The sequence below is a fragment of the Engraulis encrasicolus genome, chromosome 9, assembly GCF_034702125.1.
Source record: "Engraulis encrasicolus isolate BLACKSEA-1 chromosome 9, IST_EnEncr_1.0, whole genome shotgun sequence".
NCBI lineage: Eukaryota > Metazoa > Chordata > Actinopteri > Clupeiformes > Engraulidae > Engraulis > Engraulis encrasicolus.
In genome coordinates, this window is record NC_085865.1 from 37,655,905 (window position 1) to 37,681,098 (window position 25,194).

The 25,194-nt window shown below is 42.7% G+C and overlaps 1 protein-coding gene across 3 annotated transcripts in view; it reads left to right on the forward strand.

Moving 5' to 3' along the window:
* Positions 1-25,194, forward strand: part of dnajb6b (DnaJ heat shock protein family (Hsp40) member B6b) — an 82,850-nt gene continuing 57,656 nt past the window's right edge. For 2 of the 3 annotated variants that reach the window (XM_063207089.1, XM_063207090.1), the window contains exons 1-2: positions 2-303; positions 23,658-23,824. In XM_063207089.1, the coding sequence (XP_063063159.1) occupies positions 23,760-23,824 (65 nt within the window). In that variant the 5' untranslated portion in view covers positions 2-303; positions 23,658-23,759. Of the gene's footprint in view, positions 304-23,657; positions 23,825-25,194 lie in introns of all 3 variants that reach the window. The other variant, XM_063207087.1, reaches the window with a different exon arrangement.

Sequence of the window (25,194 nt, forward strand, 5' to 3'; positions counted from 1 at the left end):
CGCAACAGAATGTACATCGATGCGCATGGATGCGATACTGTTCAAGATTAGGGAGCCAAAAGGACGTTCTGCCTCGACGATTCACCCACTGGTGAAACAGACCCACGCTTGATATCGTAACAACGTGGCAAAGAAGTAACGCATACTCTGCATTTGGACAGAAACAATTATCCAGCCGCATAGTACCATCTTACAGGACTTTGCTGTTGAAACAGACTGAAGCTTGACTTGCCATCACTGGAATTCATAGATTGGAAGAGGAGCCTGAACAAAGAACCTCTCTGGAGATCAACGTTGTAGGAGGTAATTGACAACAAATTGTTAACTGTTCCCAACAAGTCTTCAACTATGTAGACTATTTCGTGGGCACTGGGCAGGCATTGTTGTAGCCGGGGCAATGCTGTCGACTACAGTCAGCATTCTTTTCGCCGACAGATGCTGAAAAAGTTGGTCTGTATATTTTGAGATGTAGGCCATATCAAATACTTAACTGTTGAAGTTGTTTTAACTACCACAGACTCAGACCAGGGCAGAATGTATAGTCTATATCCCCCCACTTGCTAACCTAAAAGTGACTCTCAGTTCGTGGTTGTTTATGGATCGTTTAGTGTATGGATGCGAGCTTGTTATCATGGCATGTTCCCTAGTAGGCCTATGTCTGTACTCTTTTTTTGTTCCAGGCGAGAACACTTAAATGTATTTGCCTTTTTGTCCATTGTTATCTGTTAACGATAATCAACTGGCAGGCTGCACTACGTTTCTAGAAATTCTGTTGAGCCATGTTTCTCTGGTCAGTTACTGTTTGCCCCAATCTCTTGACATTGACAGCACCTGGGACTGTCAACACCTAAGATGCTTTAGGCCACTGTACATTCTGTACTGGTTTTGGCTACCCATGTGACACAGTCCATAGACTTTTTGTCAAATTGATAAAAATGGTTAAAGATTGCTGTCAATTGATTCATGAACAGATTCATATCCAGGTTATCTGATCAGATTATAGGAATCCATACGGTTGCACTAGTGTTCCCATGCAGAGAACAAAATCAATGCAGAAAACTGGTACAGGCTGTCGAATCACAAGGGCTTGCTTGTTTGTGTTTTCTTATGCCCCACCCTCCTCACACATACACACACACACACACACACACACACACACACACACACACACACACACACACACACACACACACACACACACACACACACACACACACACACACACACACACACAGACATCCTCTCTCCATATTTATATCGCTCTCCTCTCTCCCCCTTTCTCTCTCAACCCATACTCTTGACAGAAAACACTCCTGTCTGTGACCTTCACAGACCTGCCATTGAATCAACTCCAAAGGCACTGTCGGAAATATCTAGCCATGTTTTCTGTATCCATTTGCAGACCATACTCTTGGAGATGTCTGCCGTGTTTGTCACATGAAACCCTTAACTGTGGTTGCCTTTAGGAACCCAGAATGACTGTGAGCTACTCAAAGCAGAACGACGCTTATGTTGATATCAGGGTCGCTGACCGCTTTTGCCAGGCCCAGGAGAAAGTCATCTGAAAGCCCTTAGCGTGTCCACCCAGGAAATATGGTACAATAAAAATGAACTTCATTTGACAACATTTATGAGAGGTACCATAGGAACTGGCGTGTGGCCTTCTCTCACTCTAGCAAATTATTACACAAGTTACAGTCTGGAGATTCTCATACTTTCTTATGCACTTATTCCGACCTCCCCTCTGATGTAGTCTGGCGAACGCCATAGCTTCAGATAATCCACTGAAATCTTGTGATTGATGGGTAGGTAGATAACTAATACTTTGTGTAATAGCATCGGAAAGTCCTGTTGAAAAAAATACTTCTCTTAAATCCTATTATCCCAAAAGGACCCAATTCTAATATTGCTGAATAATGTCAAAGTATTAATCTCATCCCAATGTTTGTTTTTGGCTGCATTTCCTATGACCACCTGGCCTGGCTCTCTGGCAAACTGCCCACAGACAAAACATTTCCTCATAATGTCTCTGTGTTCTACTGGAGAGAGTTACATCAGAGTCCGTCAGAATTAAAAGAATCTTTGGTTACATGAAGTCAGGCTGATTCCGGTGCAGAATGCCTAGTGTTCCTTTTTCATGGATTCCAGAATGTTCCACTTCAGGAACAGCTGAGAAGAGGCGGGTTAACCAAACTCGAATGACTTGAAAGCGAAATCCAATGAAGCCTCACGTCACAGCCACAGTCATGATGGGCGGGCCCAGGTTACTAGCCTACTCCCCATCTGCACTCTTTTGTCAAAACAAAGAATGGTAGCTTTTTTTGTAAAGGGCTACTACGAGCTTAACAGGGGAACAATGAGCAGCCTCATGCCCTGCTTAGCCTATGTTGTCGTTCGTTCATTTATGTTTTTGTTGCCATCCTGCTGAATGCACCTGACCTTGCTGATGCAGCTGTTGACATTCTGACCTTCTCCACCAGCAAGGTCAAAGCATCCCTTCCCTGTAAAAATGGAGGCAAATCTCAGGGTTTCCCTTCTGAATCATACAATGGCAGGCTATGCTGTACTGAAAGTAGTGTGAGCGCATGATGGAAATGTAGACTCTGTACAGAAGTTAGTTGTGAAGGCTATGTCATACATCGAAGTTGGTGGCTAATGTTCAGTATCTCCATTCAGAGAAAAATGGGGGAGAAAAAAAAGATTGCTCTCTTGCGAGGGAGATGATATATGCCATAGAGAAATCAAATCGTTCAGATTTAGCAGCCACAGGCTGGTAATGGCCAGAAATAGCCTGAAGCTCCCTTGGGGAAAGCAGCCTCTTGGGGGGCTGTTATCTGGATGAAGCGATAATATTGTCCCTCTATGATTTGTCCAATTAAAGGGACGATGCTGTAGCGAGGTCCCTTTGGGCTCTGTGGGCAGGCTCCCTGCTGAGGAACATTGAGATATTAGTAGAGGACGCGTCTTCAAAGGGCTAACAAGTCTGATCCGATTCGTAAAATACATTCACTTTCACTTCATTCAGAGACGTGTAGACATGTGGTTTTTGATTTGTTAAAGGGGGAGAAACCAGTTAACTGTCCCCAATGACATGAGCGTCCTTTCAATAGATTTTAAATGTAGTTTTGCTTACTGTGTACCATATGGTTTTGTTTATGTTTTGAGTACATGTGTGTATGCACACCGCATGCTCAGCGCATCCTTTGCTGCTACTAGCTCTGACTTTTGTTAGCCACTCAGTTGCCTGGCAACCGGCTCCCCTCTTCTCCAGAAGTCGATTTGACCTTGAGTACGGCTTATGCGGTGCGTCGCTGCTGCTGCTGCTACGCACATCCTTTGCTCTGGTTTACATCCGACACACCAGCTGAGTGTGAAACGCAAATATTCACCCATTATGCAGACATGAAAAGAAATTACAATCATTTATTTTCCCACCGTTTTTTTTTCCTTTCACTTTTTTTTTGCAGCTGCCTGCACGCAAATATCTTTAAGAGCATCTTACTGTCGCCTCCACAGTCCCACTCATCCATGTCACATGGTGCTTTAGTGAGCATCTTTTTTGCCTCCTGGTCATGAGTACTGGAGATTTGTAAAGGAGATGGATGCGGCCATCTAGTTCATTCAAGTGCCAGTGTCGGCCACAGGCGTGTTGGTGATGGATGTTTTTGAGTGTGCACGGCACGCACAGGACCTGGGGAATCTGTGAACTGAACTGGCCAGCGGATCACTCTGTATTGTCACATAGCTTTCAGTAATATGATGTTGCCTTGTGTGGCCTCTAGTATTATGCTTTACCAAAGTGTGTTTCTGTGTGCTTGTGTTTTGTATTATTTGGTCCACTAAGCAGCACTGACCTGATTTGCAATATGTGTCTGCTACGGCTGTGTGTGCATGCGTGTGTGTATCACTCCCAGCCTCAGCTAATCTGTATTCAAACTAGGGAAAAACTTACAGTAAGGGATGACGCCTGTGCAGATTTATGTGACCGTTTCCTGTGTTTTTAAAAAGAAGTCATTGATTGGGAAGGGCCTAATGCAGGCAAGCCAAACCACTGACCATGTTGAGAAGACTGGAAAGGCATGCCTAGAAAGGCTCCCCTCATGCAGGTCTAAGCACAGCTGTTAAAGTTTACCCATGATGTCATCGGACTCGGCAAAAGGAACTGGCCTGTCCAGGCATTTAGGAATTAGGAGTGCAAAGGTATTTGTTATATGTAGGCTGAGCTTTTCAAAGTCTTCGGTATAGTGGCATAAAAACGGATCTTAGAAAAATACTGATATACAAAATGGCATGTGGACATTACTTGAAATGGCAAAATGTTAAAACAAGTGTTGGTGAAACTGGGGCTGCACGATTATGGAAAAAATCATAATCACGATTATTTTGGTCAAAATCATAATCACGATTATTAATCACGATTATTGATTTTTGCAGATTTTTTTTGAAAATTATAACAAGATGAAATATAACCAAGAATGAATTACATACGGGATGAGCAAAATAAAATGAATTGTAAAAATTATGTAAAGGCAATAGCATAAAACTTAAGTGGACAGATTTCTGGCCAGAAACACCAGCCTGTCAGTATGTTCTGGCTTCAAGGACGCTCTCAAAAGTAGGTCACTATTGCCACGATTAAATCACGATTAAAATCATGAGTTCGATTTCACTATTTTATCACGATTTTGATTATTTTTCGATTAATTGTGCAGCCCTAGGTGAGACCATGCTTGTTTCCGGTTCCTGTTCCAAGATATCTTTAACAGATGCTACTAAATGCTCCTGCTGTGGTGTGTTGAGACCCTCCCCCATCACCTTTCATTTGCTACCAAAGTAGCATTTACTGTGTCTCTTGCCTTTGGAGTCTTTACCCGCTTAAATGTAATTCTTCTAGAGAAGTACACACAGCTGGCTGGGGCTTCATACCAATGGACGTTGTTACTTGTTTGGGCAGTCATGGGTGAGCGGTTAGGGCGTCAGACTTGCATCCCAGAGGTTGCTGGTTCGACTCCCGACCCGCCAGGTTGGTGGGGGGAGTAATCAACCAGTGCTCTCCCCCATCCTCCTCCATGACTGAGGTACCCTGAGCATGGTACCGTCCCACCGCACTGCTCCCCATGGGGCGCCACTGAGGGCTGCCCCCTTGCACGGGTGAGGCATAAATGCAATTTCGTTGTGTGCAGTGTTCACTTGTGTGCTGTGGAGTGCTGTGTCACAATGACAATGGGAGTTGGATCGGATCGGATCCCAATCGAATCGCTTTCCCGAATCGTGATCGAATCGATCGTGAGGGCTCCCAAAAGACAGTGTGTTGTGTCTTTCTCGGTTGAAATGTTAAATTCTTCTAATATTCCTGGCAAGATGTTTGATATTTGAAACAAACTATATTAAAATGAAACTGTAGTATACACAGGCTATATATTCAATTTGTTATCACAAGCTCATTATTTTCAAAATAACCAAAATAACCATATACCTTGACCTGTACACTATTCTTCAACATTTAAACAAAGACCTACCCCTTGCGCTAATGATGTACATCACTGTCAAAAGCTTTCTATTTTCAAGACCGATTTGACTTCAGCTTCACATCCGTGTATTATATCCTGATCTCAAGGAAATCTGAAGTTCCTGGACACTCGTAGGAAATGTAAATCATTTGAATTCCTTCCCCTGTCTGGCTCACTCACAAGAACTGTTGTACCGGCCTGAAGATTTCACTTTAAAAGGGAACAGTACAGTGAGATCTTTTTTAAAATTGTTGCATTCCTAAATTGATTGTATTTTTCAGCCAATGCTCCCAAAACCCTCAGTACTAGTGCTCTGGGCATGTAGCTTCAGAAGAAATCACTATTTGCAGGAAGTGAACAGAAGTTTCAAACCCAGATGAAGAAATTGGCTTTTTCGGCCCAATACAGTGAACCTTACTGATTAGCTGATCTCTCTTCAGCTGACCGAGAGCTCCAGATCAGTAGGCTACAGAGCTGCATTTAACTTTTTGTAGCATTTCTAGTCATGTGCGACAGCTCCATTCACTGCTATGTCAGTCCATCTGTCCAATTGGTAGCAGGTTTGCTTTTTGGAGGGTACAAGATGTAGGTCTGTTGACCTTGTCACTTTCATTTTTTTTAATTAAAATATATTTGTTTGGCTTTGTAAGTTTGTAGTGTTGTGATGGGATGGTAAAGAAACATCAGGCAAGTGGTGAGAAAGTGAGAGAGAGTGAGAGTGAGAGAGAAGAGAGAGAGAGAGAGAGAGAGAGAGAGAGAGAGAGAGAGAGAGAGAGGAGAGAGAGAGAGAGAGAGAGAGAGAGAGAGAGAGAGAGAGAGAGAGAGAGAGAGAGAGAGAGAGAGAGAGAGAGAGAGAGAGAGAGAAGAGAGAGAGAGAGAGAGAGAGAGAGAGAGAGAGAGAGAGAGAGAGAGAGAGAGAGAGAGAGAGAGAGAGAGAGAGAGAGAGAGAGAGAGAGAGAGAGAGAGAGATGGGTTAGGTATTGAGTTGACCTAGACCAGACTCGAACCTGGGTCCCCCATGTCTATAGTATGGGTACTCTACGCAGTGAGGCACAGTAACCTTGTTACTTTCTTTTACAACACTGGAAGTTAACCATACAGTAGAGTGTGAACTCTCATTCATTCAACTGGTCCAGTTCCTGTCCTTAGCGTCTCCTGAGTCTCTGCTAGAAGATGTGGACCAGAGAGACACTCGAGGGAGGCAGATGGACTACCCTGATCCCCAGAGAGCACTCTTGTCCACTGTAAACAAATCACAACAATACACACACACACACACACACCGCGATGAGTAGCTGCCAAGGCCGAGTTCAGGACTGACTTCAGTTGTTGGACTTTTCACCTCTTCCCCTCCACTCAACTGCCTGCCTCTTCATGGACCCCCTGTCTTTTTTTGTCCTTCCTTTCATCTCTCTCTGTCTTTCTTTCTCTCTGTCTCTCTCTCTCTCTCTCTCTCTCTCTCTGTTGGCTGCTTCTGTGCTCTGCGTTTTGGCTCGTCACTCTTTCCCCTCGTTAATCGGGGGCTGACGGTGAGCAGTCAGGACAGCTGTGCAAAAGGAGCAAACAAGCGAGTGCCAGACTGACTGCTGCACTGCTTTTCTCCTCTCCTCTCCTCTCCTCTCCTCTCCTCTCCGCCCGCTCTCACATCTGCTCTGCTGAGTGCAGTGCTCACTGCCAGCTTGAGCTGAGCTGTCACATCTTGAGAGAGAGGGAGAGAGAGAGGTGTAATGTGAGTGAGAGGTGTAATGTGAGTGAGTGAGATAGACCAACAGTACAAAAGCTGAAAGAAGGAGTGAGAAAATGAGAAACGGAAAGATAAATAAGAGGGAAGAAAAAGGAGAAACAAAGAGAAACAGAAAGGGAGCAAGAGGGAAAAGGAGTGCTGACTGAGGGCAATCATGTCTGTCGTGAAGAGCAATTAAAGATGATGAACTCTATAGATAAGATGAGATAAAAAAAAAAGCGTTATTGTCTGTAACTCATGAAACAGCAAAAAGCAAAATGAAAGATGAGTGACAGGGAGATCAGCCAACTTGAGAAAGAGCCGAGAGAGAGAGAGAGAGAGAGAGAGAGAGACCGAGAGACTGAGGTAATGTATGTGGTTGTGAATCGGAGGTAGGTGAGAACATTGAAGGTCAAGCATGTGTAGAATGTGAGGGGAACTACCAAGTCCTTGACAAACGATGACACCTGGTTTTTGGCGACCGAGCAGGTCAGGAAACATTTCACAGGACTAAGGTGGTTTCCTCCAGTCCACTCTCCACTCCACTTGTCTTCTCCTGTTAGCCGGCGTAGGCATGCGTTGGGATGTCACGGCATCCCATGATGCCCGCCAGAGCATGGCATGACGGCCTTCCAAACACCCCTTTTAAAAGGCCACCGCTCGTAAAAATAGAAAACAAGCATGATACGGCCAGGCCAGGCCAGTCCCTCCTATTGGAACTAGTCACTTACCGTGCTGTTATTTTTACCCCCCTTTCTGTGTTTGTTTGGTTGCCATTGGTTACAGGGCTGAGCAGGAAGCTCAGAGTGCTGCTCTACTCTAGCCTGATTATCATCGACGTTCAAATCTCTTCAAGACTTGGTCTGACCAAGAGCATAACAATTAATGTTTCCCAAACGGCATGGTTGACCTGCCTCCCTTGGTCTGCTTATGGTTGTCTGCTTATCGACAAAGTAGGAGGAGTTCCTGTATTTGCAGGAACTCAGGAAGTACTTGCATTGCTTTTGACCTGACTAGTTGCAACGCTGAAAGTGTTGCGTCACTAGGAGGGCACAGCCTGGCTAGCTCTACTCAGTCTATTCTACTCTATTTTACTCTAGTCTTTTCTGCTCGATTTGACTCTGTTACTCTACACTGCTTTACTGTTCTCCATTGTCAAGCTGGCTACGGACTGGCAGGTAGTACTAGTGCCCATCCTCACATTGATTAAAGGAGAAATGTATCCGACTCATTAAGTAAAAGCCTTCTCTGGTGAACCATCCAGCTTTGTTAATGAGAAAAGGCTGTGATCGAGGAGGACTTTTATGTCTCTCATTGATGCTAGAGTGTAGTTGGGGCATAGATGTTAAACCCTCTTTTTACTCAGCAGTATCATACTAGTATCATAAAGTACCATAACTTGTTTTTTGAAAGTTTCAGGAATCCCCTTCTTAAATTAATGCGAATTTGCTGAGTTTCTGTTGAGGGATTTTACTTTTCTACTCTCTCTGATCTCAAGATGATCTGTTCTTAAGCCATCCGTAAGCCTACAATGGATGGTGTAGTAAACCAGGGATTGCGAGTCATCTGATGGGGATGATGATGATGACTAAATATGAGCATATTCCGCCTCATTTGATCCTTTTAAGGTGATGGGTGGAATTCCAAGCCCAGTTCAGAACGCAAGTCACACGGCCCTCTTGCAAAAAGTCAATCTCTCTCTCTCTCTCTCTCTCTCTCTCTCTCTCTCTCTCTCTCTCTCTCTCTCTCTCTCTCTTGGTCTGTCAATCTCCTCTGTTTTCTTGCTGACTTTTTTTTTATTTTTATTGAAAAGTCAGAGGTAGAAACAATAAAACATCATCATTGTTACAAAAGACTTCTCATTTTTAAAACTTTATACACACTCAAAAAGCCACCCCCCTCCCATCCCTCCCCCCACCCCGACTGGACCGAAAAGTAATAATAATTGTAATATTAGTGAATCAAAATAAACCATACCAACAGTAAACTTCAGGGTTTTTTTTTGGTAAATATAGGTAGACATCAGAACAGACAAATGAAAAATAGATACATAATTCAATCTGCATTCCAAATTGTTAAATTAAAACCATAAAATCTTTCATTTATTGCAATGTTGGTGGGAGTTCTTGGAGATCACTAAAATATGAAAGAAAGGGTTCCCAAACAGACTTAAATTTGTCTGAGCGTCTTATAGCAAATTTATTTTTTTCCAAGTGCAAAAATAGCATTACATCTTTTAACCACTGGGCAACAGTAGGTGGCGCACTTGACTTCCAATGAAGTAAGATCTGCCTCCTTGCAAGCAGGGAAACAAATGCCACAATATTCTGTTGGTTTTTAGTTAAATTTGCCTCCTTGTTTGGTACTCCAAATAATGCTATCATTGCACAGGGCTGTAAAGTGACTCCAAAGACTTTTGATAGTACATCAAATATATCAGACCAATAGCCCCTCAACAGATGGCAAGACCAAAACATATGAGTCAAATCTGCAACATGAATATGACATCTGATACAATTGCTGTCAACATTTGGGTAAATGGAAGAAATCCTTGCTCTACTCCAGTGCAAGCGATGAGCAACCTTAAACTGAATGAGATTCAGTCTTGCACAAGATGTGCTACTGTTCACTCTTTTCAAAGTGTCAGTCCAAGTGTCCTCAGAGATTTCAGTTCCAAGTTCGTTCTCCCAGTGGTTTTTGATCTTGTCAGTATTGACAATGTCCGTTTTCCTGATTATTGCATAACAGTGTGTGGTGAAACCTTTCAGAAAAAAAGGAGCCTTCAAAATTAAGTCCAAAACAGATTCACTCGGAAGGATAGGAAAATGAGGGCTGTGACTTCTAGCAAATTGGCGAGCTTGAAAATAGCGAAACATGTCCTTTTGCTGAAGCTCATATTTTGCACACAAATCCTCAAAACAAGAAAAAGATCCATTAATATACAGATCACTAAACCTCTTAATTCCTTTCCTATGCCAGGTGACAAAAGTGTGATCAAGGTTTGCTGGTAGGAAATTGTGATTATTGCACAGTGGAGAGTAAGTCAAAAGAGTATCCCTCAAATCATTCTGCTTTCTGAACTGAGCCCATATTTTTAATGTAGATATAACCACAGGATTGGAAGTAAACCTGGAAATCTTCATTGGAAGGTTAGATGAAACAAGAGCGAGAGGAGATGATGATGTGCATGACATGTATTCCATTTCACACCAATCTGTATCAGCAGACTGAATCCAATATGCTATTTTGTGGAAATTTGCCGCCCAATAGTAAGCTCTAAAGTTTGGTAGAGCCAACCCGCCGGCCAACTTTGACCGTTGTAAGAACTCCTTCTTAATTCTAGGGTTCTGACCCTTCCATATAAATCTAGATATGATTTTGTCAAGTTTAGTGAAGAAAGACTTTGGCAAAAAAATAGGAATGCATTGAAATAAAAATAAAAATCTTGGCAAAACATTCATTTTAATGCAGTTCACTCTGCCTGCCATGGTTAAATGTAGAACATCCCATCTTTGCAAATCTGAGTTTAATTTAGACATGAGTGGTGCTAAATTTTCATCAAAGAGGTTATTAAATGAAGGCGTTATATTGATACCCAAGTACTTAAAACCTGACCTAGAAATATGAAATGGTAGGGCATGGTTTGGGATTTGCATAGCTAGACTGTTTATGGGTAAACACTCACTTTTTTCTAGATTAAGTTTATATCCTGAGATCTGACCAAAGTTATGTAACACTGAAATAACAGTATTAATTGAATTCAATGGATCTGATAAGTAAAGCAATAAATCATCTGCATATAGTGACAACTTTGATTCTAATCCCCATCTTCGAATGCCTCTTATTGATGGTGCTGATTTGAGAGCCAGGGCTAGTGGTTCTATGACAAGTGTAAATAGTAAAGGGCTCAATGGGCAACCCTGTCTGGTACCCCTGGACAGAGGAAAGTTTTGGGAGCGGATGCGATTTGTAATAACTGAGGCTTGGGGGGAGGAGTAAAGAAGTTGAATCCACTTGATGAAGGCTTTACCAAAACCAAATTTCTTCAAAACATAAAAGAGAAAGTCCATCTCAACTCGATCAAAAGCTTTAAAAGCATCCAAAGATACCACAATTTCTGGAATATTAGTCGATGAGGGGCTATACAGTATATTCAGAAGACGCCTTATGTTTGAGAATAAATGCCTGTTTTTAATAAAACCTGTTTGGTCAGGTGATATGATATATGGCAATGTTTTTTCCAAGCGTGTAGCTAGTAATTTGGAGAGGATTTTAAGATCGGTGTTTAAAAGGGATATTGGTCGGTATGACCCACACTTAGATGCATCCTTGCCTGGCTTTAACAAAAAAGTTATGGTTGCTTCATTAAGAGAATTAGGTAATTTACTCTTTGACATAGCGTCATCAAACATATCCAACAACAGTGGAGCTAGTTGTTTTGAGAATTTTTTATAAAAATCGATCGGGAAGCCATCCGGCCCTGGAGACTTTCCATTTTGCATGGCTGAGATGGCAGAGCTAACTTCCCTCAATTCGATTGGTTCCTCCAAGAATTCTTTCTGATCAGAAGACAGGGTAGGAACTTCCAAATTTAAGAAAAAATTATGAAACAGTGATGTGTCCTTTAAAGATTCTGAACTATACAGATCAGAATAAAAATCTTTAAAAATGTTGTTTATTCTTAAGGGGTCGGTTGTGGTACTTCCCCCTTCATCTTCAATTTCAGATATAATCTGTGCCGCTGACTTAGACTTAAGTTGATGTGCCAAAAGACGTCCTGATTTTTCTCCCTGCTCATAATATGACCCTCGGGATCTCATTATAAGTCGTTCTGTTTCAGATGTAGATATTAAGTTGTACTGTGTTTGTAATGATATTCTTTCCTTATGAAGGGATGCGTTTAGGGCTATGGAGTTCTTTTTATCTAATTCAAATATGGCTTCAATCAACTGCTGTTTTTGTTTTTTTCTTTCCTTATTAATAAAAGAAGAATATGCAATTATCTCTCCTCTAAGATAGGCCTTAAGGGTTTCCCATAACAGTGATGGGGACACTTCGTCAATTGAGTTAGTTTCTAGAAATCTTTGTATGGCTATTTCAATTGAGGTGCAGAATGTGTTATCTGACAATAGTGTGGTGTTAAAACGCCAATGAGATCGAGAGCTGAAGTTTTGGCAAAAAATGAGATTCATTATTATGGGGGCATGGTCTGATTCTACAATGGTTAAATATTCAACTGCCTCTACTGAGTTCAAGAGTCTTCTGTCTACAAAAAAGTAATCTATCCTAGAATAAGTGTGATGTACATTGGAATAAAAAGAAAATGTCTTAGTATGTGGATTGAGATGTCGCCATGGATCCACGCATGCAGCATGGTTGAAAAATTCTGAGAACCTGCTAGCCATTTTAGATAGGGTCTGTGTTTTGGGATTAGATCGGTCCAAATTTGCGCTCATAACGCAGTTCAGATCTCCACCCAGGATCAGCATGTTAGCATCAAGATCTGCCAGCTGAGATACAACCTTTTGAACAAATCCTGCATCGTCCCAGTTGGGGGCATAAATATTTACCAACAAGACAGGAGTTTGATATAGTGTCCCTGATACTATAACATATCGGCCCTGTGGGTCAGAGATAACGCTAGAAGAATTAAACTGAATTTTTTTGTGCATTATTATTGCTGTACCTCTTGATTTGCTGTTAAAACTAGAGTGAAATATTTGGCCCACCCAATGTTTCTTTAAACGCATTTGGTCTGAATTGCTTAAATGTGTTTCCTGGAGAAAAGCGATATCTGTTTTAAGATTTTTAATATGAGAGAGTATTCTGCCTCTTTTTACAGGACCATTGAGGCCTTTAACATTCCAAGACATAAATCTTACAGCTGAGCCTGAGTGATTTGCACTATTATTAGCCATATTAATTTGGTACAAACACTAATGCAGATAATATTAGTCTGTATTCCCTGACAAAACAAACGTCAGTGACATGTCTACCTAACATCATTAAAATGAGTGGTACACAGAAAGAGTGGAACCAAGAACTTACAAACAGCAAAATTACAAAAAATATAGAGGGTCCAGTCTACCCATTCATCCCCAAAAAACACACCCCCTCCTAACTCTGCTAAAATAGCAGCACGCAGGATTCCTCCCTCTTCTAAACACTTCCAACAACACACTTTCATTCTTGTCATCGCTCTCGAGGGAGCTCCTGAGTAATGACACAAAGAAAAAATATATATATATATTTACCTATAATATAAAGTGCCTGTTCACCATTAAATAAAAGTGAAAAACTTAAACATAAAGCAATCTGATTAAATGTCCACCGAAACATGACATGACATTTCAGTCTTTCTGTACTTTACCCATTGCTGGATATGCTGCCGCATATTCCTGTCCTATTCCTGTTCCTCCGACTGAGCTGGAGCATCCAAAATCTCCTCAGTCAGGAGAATGCCTGGGTTCCTCTCGATCCTCTGGAAGTAGAAAGCCTCAGCTTCAGCAGGTGTCTCGAACAGTAGCGTTTCACCTCCGTGGTAAACGCGGAGGCGGGCAGGGTGGAGAAGGCTGAACTCAATTCCTTTCTTGTAAAGGGCCGCTTTGACGTTCTTGAAAGCTGCGCGTTTCTTTGAGAGATGAGCACTGAGGTCGGGGTAAAATCTCACGGTGTGGTCCTCGTATGTCATTTCGTTTTGCTTTGCCCAATGCAGAACTCGCTCGCGGTCTAGGAAGCTGTGGAAGGCGACGATAATTGGCCTCGGACTCGCTTTCCCTTTCTCGTCTTTCCCTTTCTTCCCTTCCTTAGGTCTCCGTTGTGAGACCCGGTGGGCTCGTTCCAGTCTGGGTGGCGAAGAGAAAGTGTCCCCCATGTAATCCTTCAGGAGAGTCGAGACGAACTCAACCATGTTTTCTGCTTTCTTTTCACTGCCTTCGGGCACGTTAATGATGCGTACATTCACCCTTCTAGACCGGTTCTCGAGGTCGTCAATGCGATCAGTCAGAGTAGCGTTTAGCTTTTTCAATTCAGCTATATCCTGCTCAGCCTTGAACAGCGCGTCAAAGTTATCACCTGCTGTGTTCTCCACCGCGGCGACCCTCTTTTCCAGAGTATCCACTGCCTCTTGGAAATTCGCTATAGATGCCTGGATAGGTGCTAGCGAAGTATTGATGAGAGACGTCATGTCCATTTTCAAATACTCGCGTTGTTTTTCCATCTCTGCAGCCAGTATCACGCCGAAATCTTCAGCATTAGCAGCTGCCGCCATGTTAGCTACTCTACTGCTTATAGTTCGGCTGGGTTTCTTCTCAGACTCTTTCTTAGACATAGTTGCCACAAAACACGCGGACAATGATGAGTAATAAACTTATGAAACGATTACTTCGGTGTAAAGTCGGGTATATAGGTATTTCAGGTGATAAATAGTCAAAATCTCAGGAGACCCTCGTTCTCATGTCCTGCTCCTACATGTCCCAAACCGGAAGCCTCTGTTTTCTTGCTGACTTTGACAATTCTTCAATCCCTCTTTCTCTTTCCTTCAACTTTTCGTCACGGTCATTATCAGAGAGCGATTCTCTCTCTCCTCCGCTCCACCCCCCTATCTTTCCTTCTTCCTGTGATGTAATATTCATCACACTCTTTCTTCATACCTGTCTCACTATATTTCTGTCTCATTCCATCCCTGACTCTCTCTCTCTCTCTCTCTCTCTCTCTCTCTCTCTCTCTCTCTCTCTCTCTCAATTAGTCCATCTTAGGGATGATTAATCGACTTTAGACAAAAATTAGACTAGAACTCTACATCTGCTTTGAGTTTACTCCTTTGTGTCTGTGTTGAAACCTATTAGCAGAGAAAATGGAATATTGTACGAGAACGGTCACTAGGTGGTGGCCAGGAGTGGCACTGCAGCTATGTTCTCGCAGCCAAGTAAATAATGAATGGGTCCCAATGGGGCTGTATGCGTCTTATAATTGTATCTGCCCGTGTCATTTTTTCCCTGGAAATAATGAAGTCGCGTTCGATAGATAAGAGTAAGTGAAAGCATTTGCCGACACGTTTGCATCTTGTCAAGTGTTAGATTTGTGAAAATGACCCTTATTTAAACTACAGCTCCAGGCCACTTTATTAGAATAGCATGAAAAAGTTGATTTATTTCCATAATTCCATCAATAATGTTAAACTGTCATGGATTATAGATTCATGGCCCAGTTTTTTTAACTATTCCAATCATTAAATTGTTTATTTTTACACATTTTGGTCTTCCAGCTCAAAAAACCCATGAATTGGGGAATTCGCATCATTAGAATATTGTAATAAAATCACAATTTTCTTCATCAAAATTCGTTTCACATCAGTGCACATCAAATCAGTTGAAATGTGGTACTTTCTACACAACATGCAATGTTCAATACTTGGTTAGGACTCTCTCTGTCTTAATAACGGCCATGATGCGTTAAACATTGAAGTCAATGGCAGAAACAGTGCATGGGAGTAATGGAAGGCCAGATATCCTTGATGCTTTGCCGTCAGCTGTTTTTGTATAGCTGACCTGGTGTCCCACACTTCACTCTTCAATATACCCTGTAGATTTCCATGCCACATTTTGTCGCTAACTCACCGGTTTAATTCTAAATCACCAGAAATGAAACCCCATTGAAAATGAATGGGGTTTTATTTCTGGTGAGTTAGAATTAAACTGGTGAGTTAACACCAAAACGTAGCATGGGTATCTACGGGTATATTGAAGAGTGAAGTGTGGGACACCAGGTCAACAAACAAGAACAGCTGACGGCAAAGCATCAAGGATATCTGGCCTTCCATTACTCCCATGCACTGTTTCTGCCAAAGACTTCAATGTTAAACGCATCATGGTTGTTATTAAGACAGAGAGAGTCCTAACCAAGTATTGAACATTGCATGTTATGTAGAAAGTACCAAATTTCAACTGATTTGATGTGCACTGATGTGAAACGAATTTTGATGAAGAAAATTGTGATTTTATTACAATATTCTAATAATGCGAATTTCCCAATTCATGGGTTTTTTGAGCTGGAAGGCCAAATTATGTAAAAAGAAAAACTTGAATGATTGGAATAGTTAAACAACTGGGCCATGCATCTACAATCCATGACAGTTTAACATTATTGATGGAATTATGGAAATAAATCAACTTTTTCATGCTATTCTAATAAAGTGGCCTGGAGCTGTATAGCAATGACATAACACCTGACAATCGACTTTACGGCACTTCGCCATGTGTTTTGTAGTTTTAAGTCTGACTTCAGATGTCGATGTGTTTAAAGGTATGCTATGATTGTTGCGGACATCTGTTATTTAGCCTATTGCATTTAAGGTGGTGGAAAAGCGGTAATGGGGTAAAGGAAATGACAGCGCTCATCCTTAAGAATTTGGGCACCTTCAATTAACATGTTAGACGGTGGTGGGGGTGTTTGAGGTGTGTGACCGTAGATGTCTCTGCGAGGATTAGTCAGAGTACGTCTCGTCAGCTCTGGTTGTGAATAGTCGCAGAGATTCCTCAGCCAGCATGTATTAGCCGAATGCTAGCGTGTTGCTGGACAAAAGTAACAAGTCTTTAGGAGAACGAAGTCATGTCAGGAACCTTTAACTTCACGTCTAATACAACTTCCATGATAAGGTGCAGAATGTGCACACATCTTTACAAACCAGAGAACAGAACCGTTACAAATCCCTGCTGAGCCATTTAGCCCAATAGGCTCCCATTCATCTTTCACTTGTCTGTGTTCGCCAACGGGGCTATAATGGTAGTCAATGGTACATACCTTTCTCATAGCTTAGAGATTCTCTGCTATTAGCAAAGGTAGCGAGGAGATACTATAAAAACCATGTCTGCTTTCTTGTCCTTATGCATAATTACTTGAGGAATATAATATAATATAATATAATATAATATAATATATAAATATAATTATCATAATATAATATAAGGCAAATATAACATGATGTGCTATTTAAAGTTGATATTTTAAAAGGCCCTATTGAAACACTGAAATTCAGGTGAAAAATGCCGCTTATCAATTAATCGAAAGTCGATCGATGAGGCAATCAACTAATGATTAATGAATTGATCAATGATTTGCATCCCTAGACCATTTCCCATGTTTCTTGTTTTCCTTTTGGGACAAGTGTCAAACCCTAACCATGTTGATCAGGCTTTTGGTGGATGATTGTGGATTGATGTTTTCTTGAAATATCTCTCTGTCTCTGTCTCTGTCTCTGTCTCTGTCTCTCTCTCTGTCTCTCTCTCTCTCTCTCTCTCTCTCTCTCTCTCTCTCTCTGTCTCTCTCTCTGTCTCTCTCTCTCTCTCTCTCTCTCTCTCTCTCTCTCTCTCTCTCTCTCTCTCTCTCTCTCTCTCTGTGTCTCTCGCTCTCTCTCGCTCTCTCTGTCACTCACTCTCACTCTCACTCTCTCAGTGTTTCTGTTTTTCTCGCTGTCCCTCTCTGCCATCATCTGTCTCTTGTTCCCCCTTTCGTTCCTTTTCGTTCATCTCTATTTTCCATGTCAATGTTCTGTGTCTCATTTTAAGCCGAAACAATACAATATATACAGCATCATTCAAGCTTTGTGTATGTCTCTCTCTCTCCTATAGCACAAGTCTGCATTAGCCAACCATCACTAGCACATGCTGTTCATGTTTGGGGATTAGAGTATTTTGTGCAGTGCTTGCCAGAAAACGAAAGCTGGTAGTGTTTAGTGCTGAGCTCAGGTGAGGAGTGGTGAGGTGTGGCGCAGAACGGTGCGGTGTGGGTATTACCAACGCAGTGAGGAGATTTACTGTCCCGGGCTCTCTGAGCTGCGGGGCCTTTTGGTATCTCGCAACAGCTAGACGACTGCCAACAAAACTTGTACGGACACATCGCTGAGTGCTGTAGATGCGATCAAATGACACTTGCAGGAAAGATAAAGGGAGCTCAATTTCATTGCAAAAGGGGCATCGCTTACTTTTTGACGCTGGGATGTGTGTTTTTGAGTTGAGGTGTTCTTTGAGATATCTCCATCTCTGTCTGTCTCTCTCTGACTCTCTCTCTCTCTCTCTCTCTCTCTCTCTCTCTCTCTCTCTCTCTCTCTCTCTCTCTCTCTCTCTCTCTACCTTTGCGGGGTAAGCATTGTTTATTTTCAAAGATTGGATTGAAAGCTACATCAGCAGCATGCTCTGAAGTTGCATTACATTTTAAAATACTGCACTTTTGTCATGCTTACAACACAAATTACCTTCCATTCTGAAGCCCCTGTTATGGAACCCCTCACAGATGCTGCAAAGTGCTACTTCACATACCAGAATACCCTTTCTATTTAAACCTAATATTCTGTAAGTTGATCCTCTGAGAATAACACAGTCTCCCACCACAAGGCTTCTGGTATAATAAGAACAAGCAAAAGCTTTCATGCTCATCATGAACACACAACAAAACAGACATCCAGACAGTTCATGTATGTTTGTGTGCGCATACATCGGTTGGCATTGATGTAGCACCAGATTAGCTAGTTGGTGGGCCCCCGTTTGACATCACACAGGGCTTTGGTCCAGGTTCTACAGATCAATGTGACAACAATGACTGGCACGCTATGATGAATGGGAATGAGTCAGTGTCACATGGACAGCTTTCCAGAACAAAGGAGGCTTCTATCCCTACAGTGACGTGCTGTGCCGAGCTAAGGGTAAATAAGCGACGAAAACAACAACAACAAAAAAAACTACTCATAAAGCGAAATCTCGGCAAATAAGGTGGCAAGTGTATCTCAAAGTAGTTTGCCATTGCTCAGCAAAGGGAAATCAGGAAGCTGAAATAACTGCATTTAGTATACATTTTCACTTATCATTGTATCATTGATGTACACATTAAAACATTTTACTCAAATGGTTGATTCAAAACAGAAACAAACCTGGGGGGGGATTCTAAATGGCGAAAAGCTACCATACAGTATCGACAAACAGGTTTAAATGACCGATGATTCATAATCCATTTTGGGCAACTGTTGAATTGAAGGGTTGTTTAAGCAGATTCACAAATTCATGACTTTTGAACACAGCAACATTCAAACATGTGCAACCATATGCTTCAAAGCTGTCATACATTGGAGGAACTGTAGGTAATTATAGAATACAGCTATTGTAGAAAGGATTCAGCATCTTCCCATTGAGCAGTGCCAATCTGGAATTAATGATTCACTATTGCTACATTAGTGACGCCTTACATGGAAGTTGATACTGGGGTGACATTAACCTTGTAAGAAGCCTGGAAATCACAAAGTTGCTGGTACGAGTCCATCTCTTCCTGCTCAGGTCCAAGTGTCCTTGAACAAGACACCATACCGCACCCAGTGTGCTACACTGGCGCCTTGCAAGGCAGCTTTTGCAGCTGCCGTGTGAGTAGGTGAATGTGAAGCCGTTTGGATAGTCCACACAAAGGATGTGGCTATACAAATGCAGTTCAGTTGGCCCTACCGCGGCCTAACGGAAGGGCACCCGTCTGCTACGCGGCCAACCCGGGTTCGATTCCCGTCTGGGTCCTTTGCCAGCCCTTCCCCGTCTCTCGTCCCAACTCACTTCCCGTCTGTCCTTCACTGTCCTGTCTCATAATAAAGGCTAGAAAAGCCCCCCAAAAAACAACAACAAAACTTGTGCAGTTCAGTTGTCTGAATAGACCTGAATTGAGTAGTTCACATTGGTGAAATGGGACTTTTTTAAAACACGAAGTCAAGAGAGACAGCAGCAATGGAAGCGATTTGAGTGACGCGAGCGACAGCTTGTTGAACTTCAGCGAATATTATGGTAATGAACTATGATGCGGTTCGGCGACGGCCCTCGCATCCAATGGGAATGTCGGAAAGTTTGCATTTTGCTTTTATCGCTTGTGTCGCTCTTGTTATGAAAACAGTCCAGTGTCTCTTTTTAGCTTTTGTGTCCGCTGATGTGTTTGCATGGTTGCCACTTTCCAAGTCCAGACCCCTACGTACTGTATGTCAAGGGACATGGCCTAGGTATATGAAGGGTCATTTGATGTGTTTTTGTTCTATATTTTTAATTTAGAGACAGATTAGATATGGAAGTATATTATTTATGTATGAAAATTGTGTTTTCAAACTGCACTGCATGGACATGTACTGCTATATTGTACAGACCAAGCACTTTCATGTTGATGTAAGTACATACACTGTGTAGAGGGGGCTTCATGCATCAGCTTAAATGTGTCCTTCACCCCCACACACACAAAGACTGTTTCCTGTATTCAAAGCACTTTGGTTGCGACCCTTCGATTCTGTGTGACCTAGGATTTCCTTGAACTTGATACAGGTGTGTAGGAAGACAAACATGGTTTCCCCCTTGCACACACAGACACAACGGAGCCTTGTTGCAAGTGCTGATCTAGGTTTGTGGGAGGTTCTTGTCTTCTGCAGACTTGATCACAGTCACAAGAGAAATACAGATATGCGCACATACTCGCACAATACACACGCGTACACAGAATCAGAATCATGCATCAGAAAGAGAACAGACCATGTGCACTACCAGTAGATCACCATACCTAAAGAGAAACGTCTGTGATATTTCGGGGCGTGTTAAGTTTGAACTTATATCGTACGACATTGGTTCAATACTAAAAAAAAAAAAAAGGGTCGCTATTTTGGAAATGCAGCCCAGATCTACTGGAGACTGTAAAGGGGTTAGATGAGTCCAATCAGGGTTGCGACTTAACTTCTGACACGCAGAGCAAAGCCGGCCCAGCGGACTAATTAAACTCCATGCTAACAGCTTCTTATTTGGTTCAGCACATGTCATACGTCTAGGAAAATATATCTGACTTCAACTAAAAATGTTAATTTCTGTGGTGTGCTCCATCATTGTGTGTGTGTGTGTGTGTGTGTGTGTGTGTGTGTGTGTGTGTGTGTGTGTGTGTGTGTGTGTGTGTGTGTGTGTGTGTGTGTGTGTGTGTGTGTGTGTCAGCTGTGTGTGTGTGTGTGTGTGTGTGTGTGTGTGTGTGTGTGTGTGTGTGTGTGTGTGTGTGTGTGTGTGTGTGTGTGTGTGTGTGTGTGTGTGTGTGTGTGTGTGTGTGTCAGCTGTGTGTGTGTGTGTGTGTGTGTGTGTCTCAGCTGTGTGTGTGTGTGTGTCTCAGCTGTGTGTGTGTGTGTGTCTCAGCTGTGTGTGTGTGTCAGCTGTGTGTGTGTCAGCTGTGTGTGTGTCAGCTGTGCGTGTAGGGATGTATTCAAGAATGATCTGCCCCCTGGATAAAAATGTTTGTTTTTGTACTTTTGGGACCCAGAGAAAACCGATTTGAGAGAGTACTTGCTCATCTCCTCTGGACCCTAGCACACTGTCTGGCTTATTTGTTTTTACCTGACACACAGGGATACTGTGCTATCCTGTACGTTATACACCTTGAGTTTGTCCTGGACCCACGGGACCTCGTTTCACCAATTCATTTATCAACACGTGGGTGGATGCAATGTCTATGGGGGTATGCGTACACATTCGGCGGATTTAGATATCTTTGGGGCTTTTTGCATTTATTTTGGACAGGATAGTGATGGACAGACAGGAAATGAGTGGGGAGAACGAGACGGGGAGCAATTGACCTGGGCCAGAATCGAACCCCGGTCGCCGGCACAGCAGTTTAGTGCCCTAACGGCAGAGCTAAATTTGGGGAATTTAGATTTGTATTAAGCGTACCTGCACACTTGGAGGACTTCACATCAAACCTCTGCCTATGCTTTGATGCTGGTAGTTGTTCGATAACAGGGGAGTCCACTGTTCATTGTTTTCTGACTCTCAAATTTCGTTTCTCTGGAAAAGGAGAGCGCAATGCTGACTCAGACACAGCCTACTGTACACACACCTTGTTTTACCTTCACACATTCCCTCGCTCCCTCCTTCTCTCTTTCTGTCCCTGTAAAGTTAATTGCATGGTGGACCACAATTTTTGGTCATACGATTGGAATTGTGTAAATGAAAAGCAACAACAAAGTGAACACTCACAAAAGTTAGTGTGAGTGCAAATGGTGTACGACCGACGTGGTCATTTGCACGGGACTAAATTTTTGTCAAATGAAATCAAAGCTGATTGAAAGCGTTCTATGATTGGAAGCTTCAAGCCTGCTAGTGGTGCTTTTACTATCGTAAATCAATACTCATGTGAGTGTACTACAGTGACACTACACTGGCTACTCTCTCTCTCTCTCTCTCTCTCTCTCTCTCTACCCCCATCTCCATCTCCTACTCCTACTCCTTAGTCTTTCTTCTTCTTATCCTTTCCCTTGTAGAACCCAGATGAGAGATGGGCGTGTCTCTGCTCCTCCAGGTTTAAGTTTACGCCTGAAATCTAACACCTAAACTCAGTACGCACCATCATTATGTAATACTGGAGTAAGATATGTGACCTCTCACCTTTTCACATTCTCACTCCACCAATGCTCTATTTATTTCTTCCAATTAGCATTTCTCTGTTTCTTCCTCTCTCATTCTAGCTTTTTCTTTCTTTCTTTCTTTCTTTCTTTCTTTCTTTCTTTCTTTCTTTCTTTCTTTCTTTCTTTCTTTCTTTCTTTCCTGTGCTTGCGTTCAATCTCCCTTGCAGTCTGACTTGCTTCTTCTTCTTCTTCTTCTTCTTCTTCTTCTTCTTCTTCTTCTTCTTCTTCTTCTTCTTCTTCTCCTTCTCCTTCTCCTTCTCCTTCTCCTTCTCCTTCTTCTCCAATCTCTCTCTCTCTCTCTCTCTCTCTCTCTCTCTCTCTCTCTCTCTCTCTCTCTCTCTCTCTCTCTCTCTCGTCTCTTTTTTTGCTCTGTCCTGCTCTCTGAAGGGCTTCTATTTTGGTGCTCTAGATTACATTGCTGAACACTGCCATCCCGCCAGTGACGGTGAGATAGAGAGAGAGGGAGAGAGGGATGGAGAGAGTGGCATATGGAGAAGAAGGACGGGGAGAGGGAAAGAGAGAGAAAGGGAAGGGCAGGGAGAAAAGAGGGAAAGCGTGTTTGAATCTGAGCCATCATGAGTTCCATGCGTCTTGTTCTGTCAACGGCTTCCTAGGTATCCTTGTCTTCTCTTCTCCATCCTACTCCTTCTATTCATCCCCTCTTTTCTCCCCCGGGATTCTCTCCCTCTCCTCAGCCTTTTTATCTCCATTTCTTTCAATGTTTGTGTTTGAAGACTAGGGTGCATTTGCAAGTTCAAAAGGACACTGCATTAGGTTCCAAAAAAGTGAGAATTCCACTCTTGAACGAGAGCTTTGAATTTATGGATTCTAAGTCTGACCTCTAATTGTTGTGTGCTCCAAGAATGCGGAGGGACCGTTTATGAACGTACTCAGAGAGATTTTTTTTCAGCTATGGTTGATTTGGCTTTTTTTGTTCTGCATGATCTCATCTGAGTTTCTCCTCCTGTGTCTCTCTGAATAGGCTGATCCGGTGGTGAAGGAAGTCGTAAAGAGCGAGGAGGTCAAGAAGGAGGAGGAGGAAGAGGAGGGCAGGCCTCAGGCCCAGCCGGAGCTGCGCTGTGCCATGGTGGAGTACTACCAGATCCTGGGCGTCCCCAAGAACGCGTCGCAGGATGACATCAAGAAAGCGTGAGTTAGAGAGGATCTACTTTATTTTGTTTCGTTTCTGTTCAAGTATTTTCTTTGGTTGCACATGCTGCCACAAAAGACTTGCTCAATGTGGAAGTTGTTGCTCTTTTTGCCTCCTTTGTGTACAGGCTGTCCTAATGTCAGCTCTCTTGGTACATACAGTGCCATGAGAAAGTTTGGGCGCCCTTTTGGAAAATCATTACATCAGTTTATTTCTCAATGAACTTTTAAAGTAGCAATTTCATTTTTAACATTTGTTAAACTGTAGGGAAAAAGAAACATTTCAGCAGTGGAAGAATTATCATGGGTGTTATAGAAAGAACTTGGTTAATTTTGTGAATTTTGTTTGAACATATGTTAAAAGGAAGTTGCTACTTTAAAAGCTCAACGAGAAATAAACCGATGTAATGATTTTCCAAAAGGGTGCCCAAACTTTCTCATGGCACTGTAAGTGTGTGTGTGTGTGTGTGTGTGTGTGTGTGTGTGCTTTATGGGAGGGCGAATCCTGCAAGGCCGTCTATTTCGGTGCCCCTGTGGGGTGGAGGTGGAGGTGGAGGTGGAGGGGTGTTGGGGTCAGGAGTCCGAGCTGGAGCTGGAGCTGGAGCCCCAGTGGAGGATGTAATGCACTAATTTTAACCCAGGATAAACACAAGCAGCACTGGCAGCAGCCGGAGAGGAGAGGAGAGGAGAGGAGAGGAGAGGAGAGGAGAGGAGAGGAGAGGAGAGGAGAGGAGAGGAGAGGAGAGGAGAGGAGACCAGACCGACCCCTGCATTATTGTTCATTATTGTAATATGTGTGTGTGAGCAAGAGAGGAACTGCTGTACAGAGTGTGTATGTGAAAGAGAATATGTCTGTGTGAAAAAAAATGTGTGCACTTGGGTTGGGCGAGGGTTGTGAAGTGTATTGTCCGCGATCTTCTTACACGTGTAGCCTACACCACTGTGGTCAAAGATCCTTTGTTTACAAACCAACTGCCTTAATCTCCTCTGCTGCTATTTCGCTTTTCAAATGCTGCTGCTGCCCATCCCACCTTATCTCTCTTTGGCGTTCTTTCGTTTTCTGCTCATGCGTTTTCTCTTCCTGTATATCTTTTCATCTGTCGTCCTCCCGTTCCTTTCATTCCACGCCCTCTTGAAGAAGTGTTGTCACTGTGCCATCTGCCAGCGCTGCTGTTTTCTCTGTAAAGGGACACAGTAACTCCTCCTCTTTCTTTCTCTTCGTCCTCTTCCTCTTGGTCTGTCTTGGTCTTCTCATTTCTACAGGGCTGATGGCATTCAGGCTCAGTGCCTGATTTCAGGCTTGACGGAGTTTGTTTGCAAAAATAAAAAGTGTGAAAGGTTTATGCTGAGGATTTTCCTTCAGGCCCGTT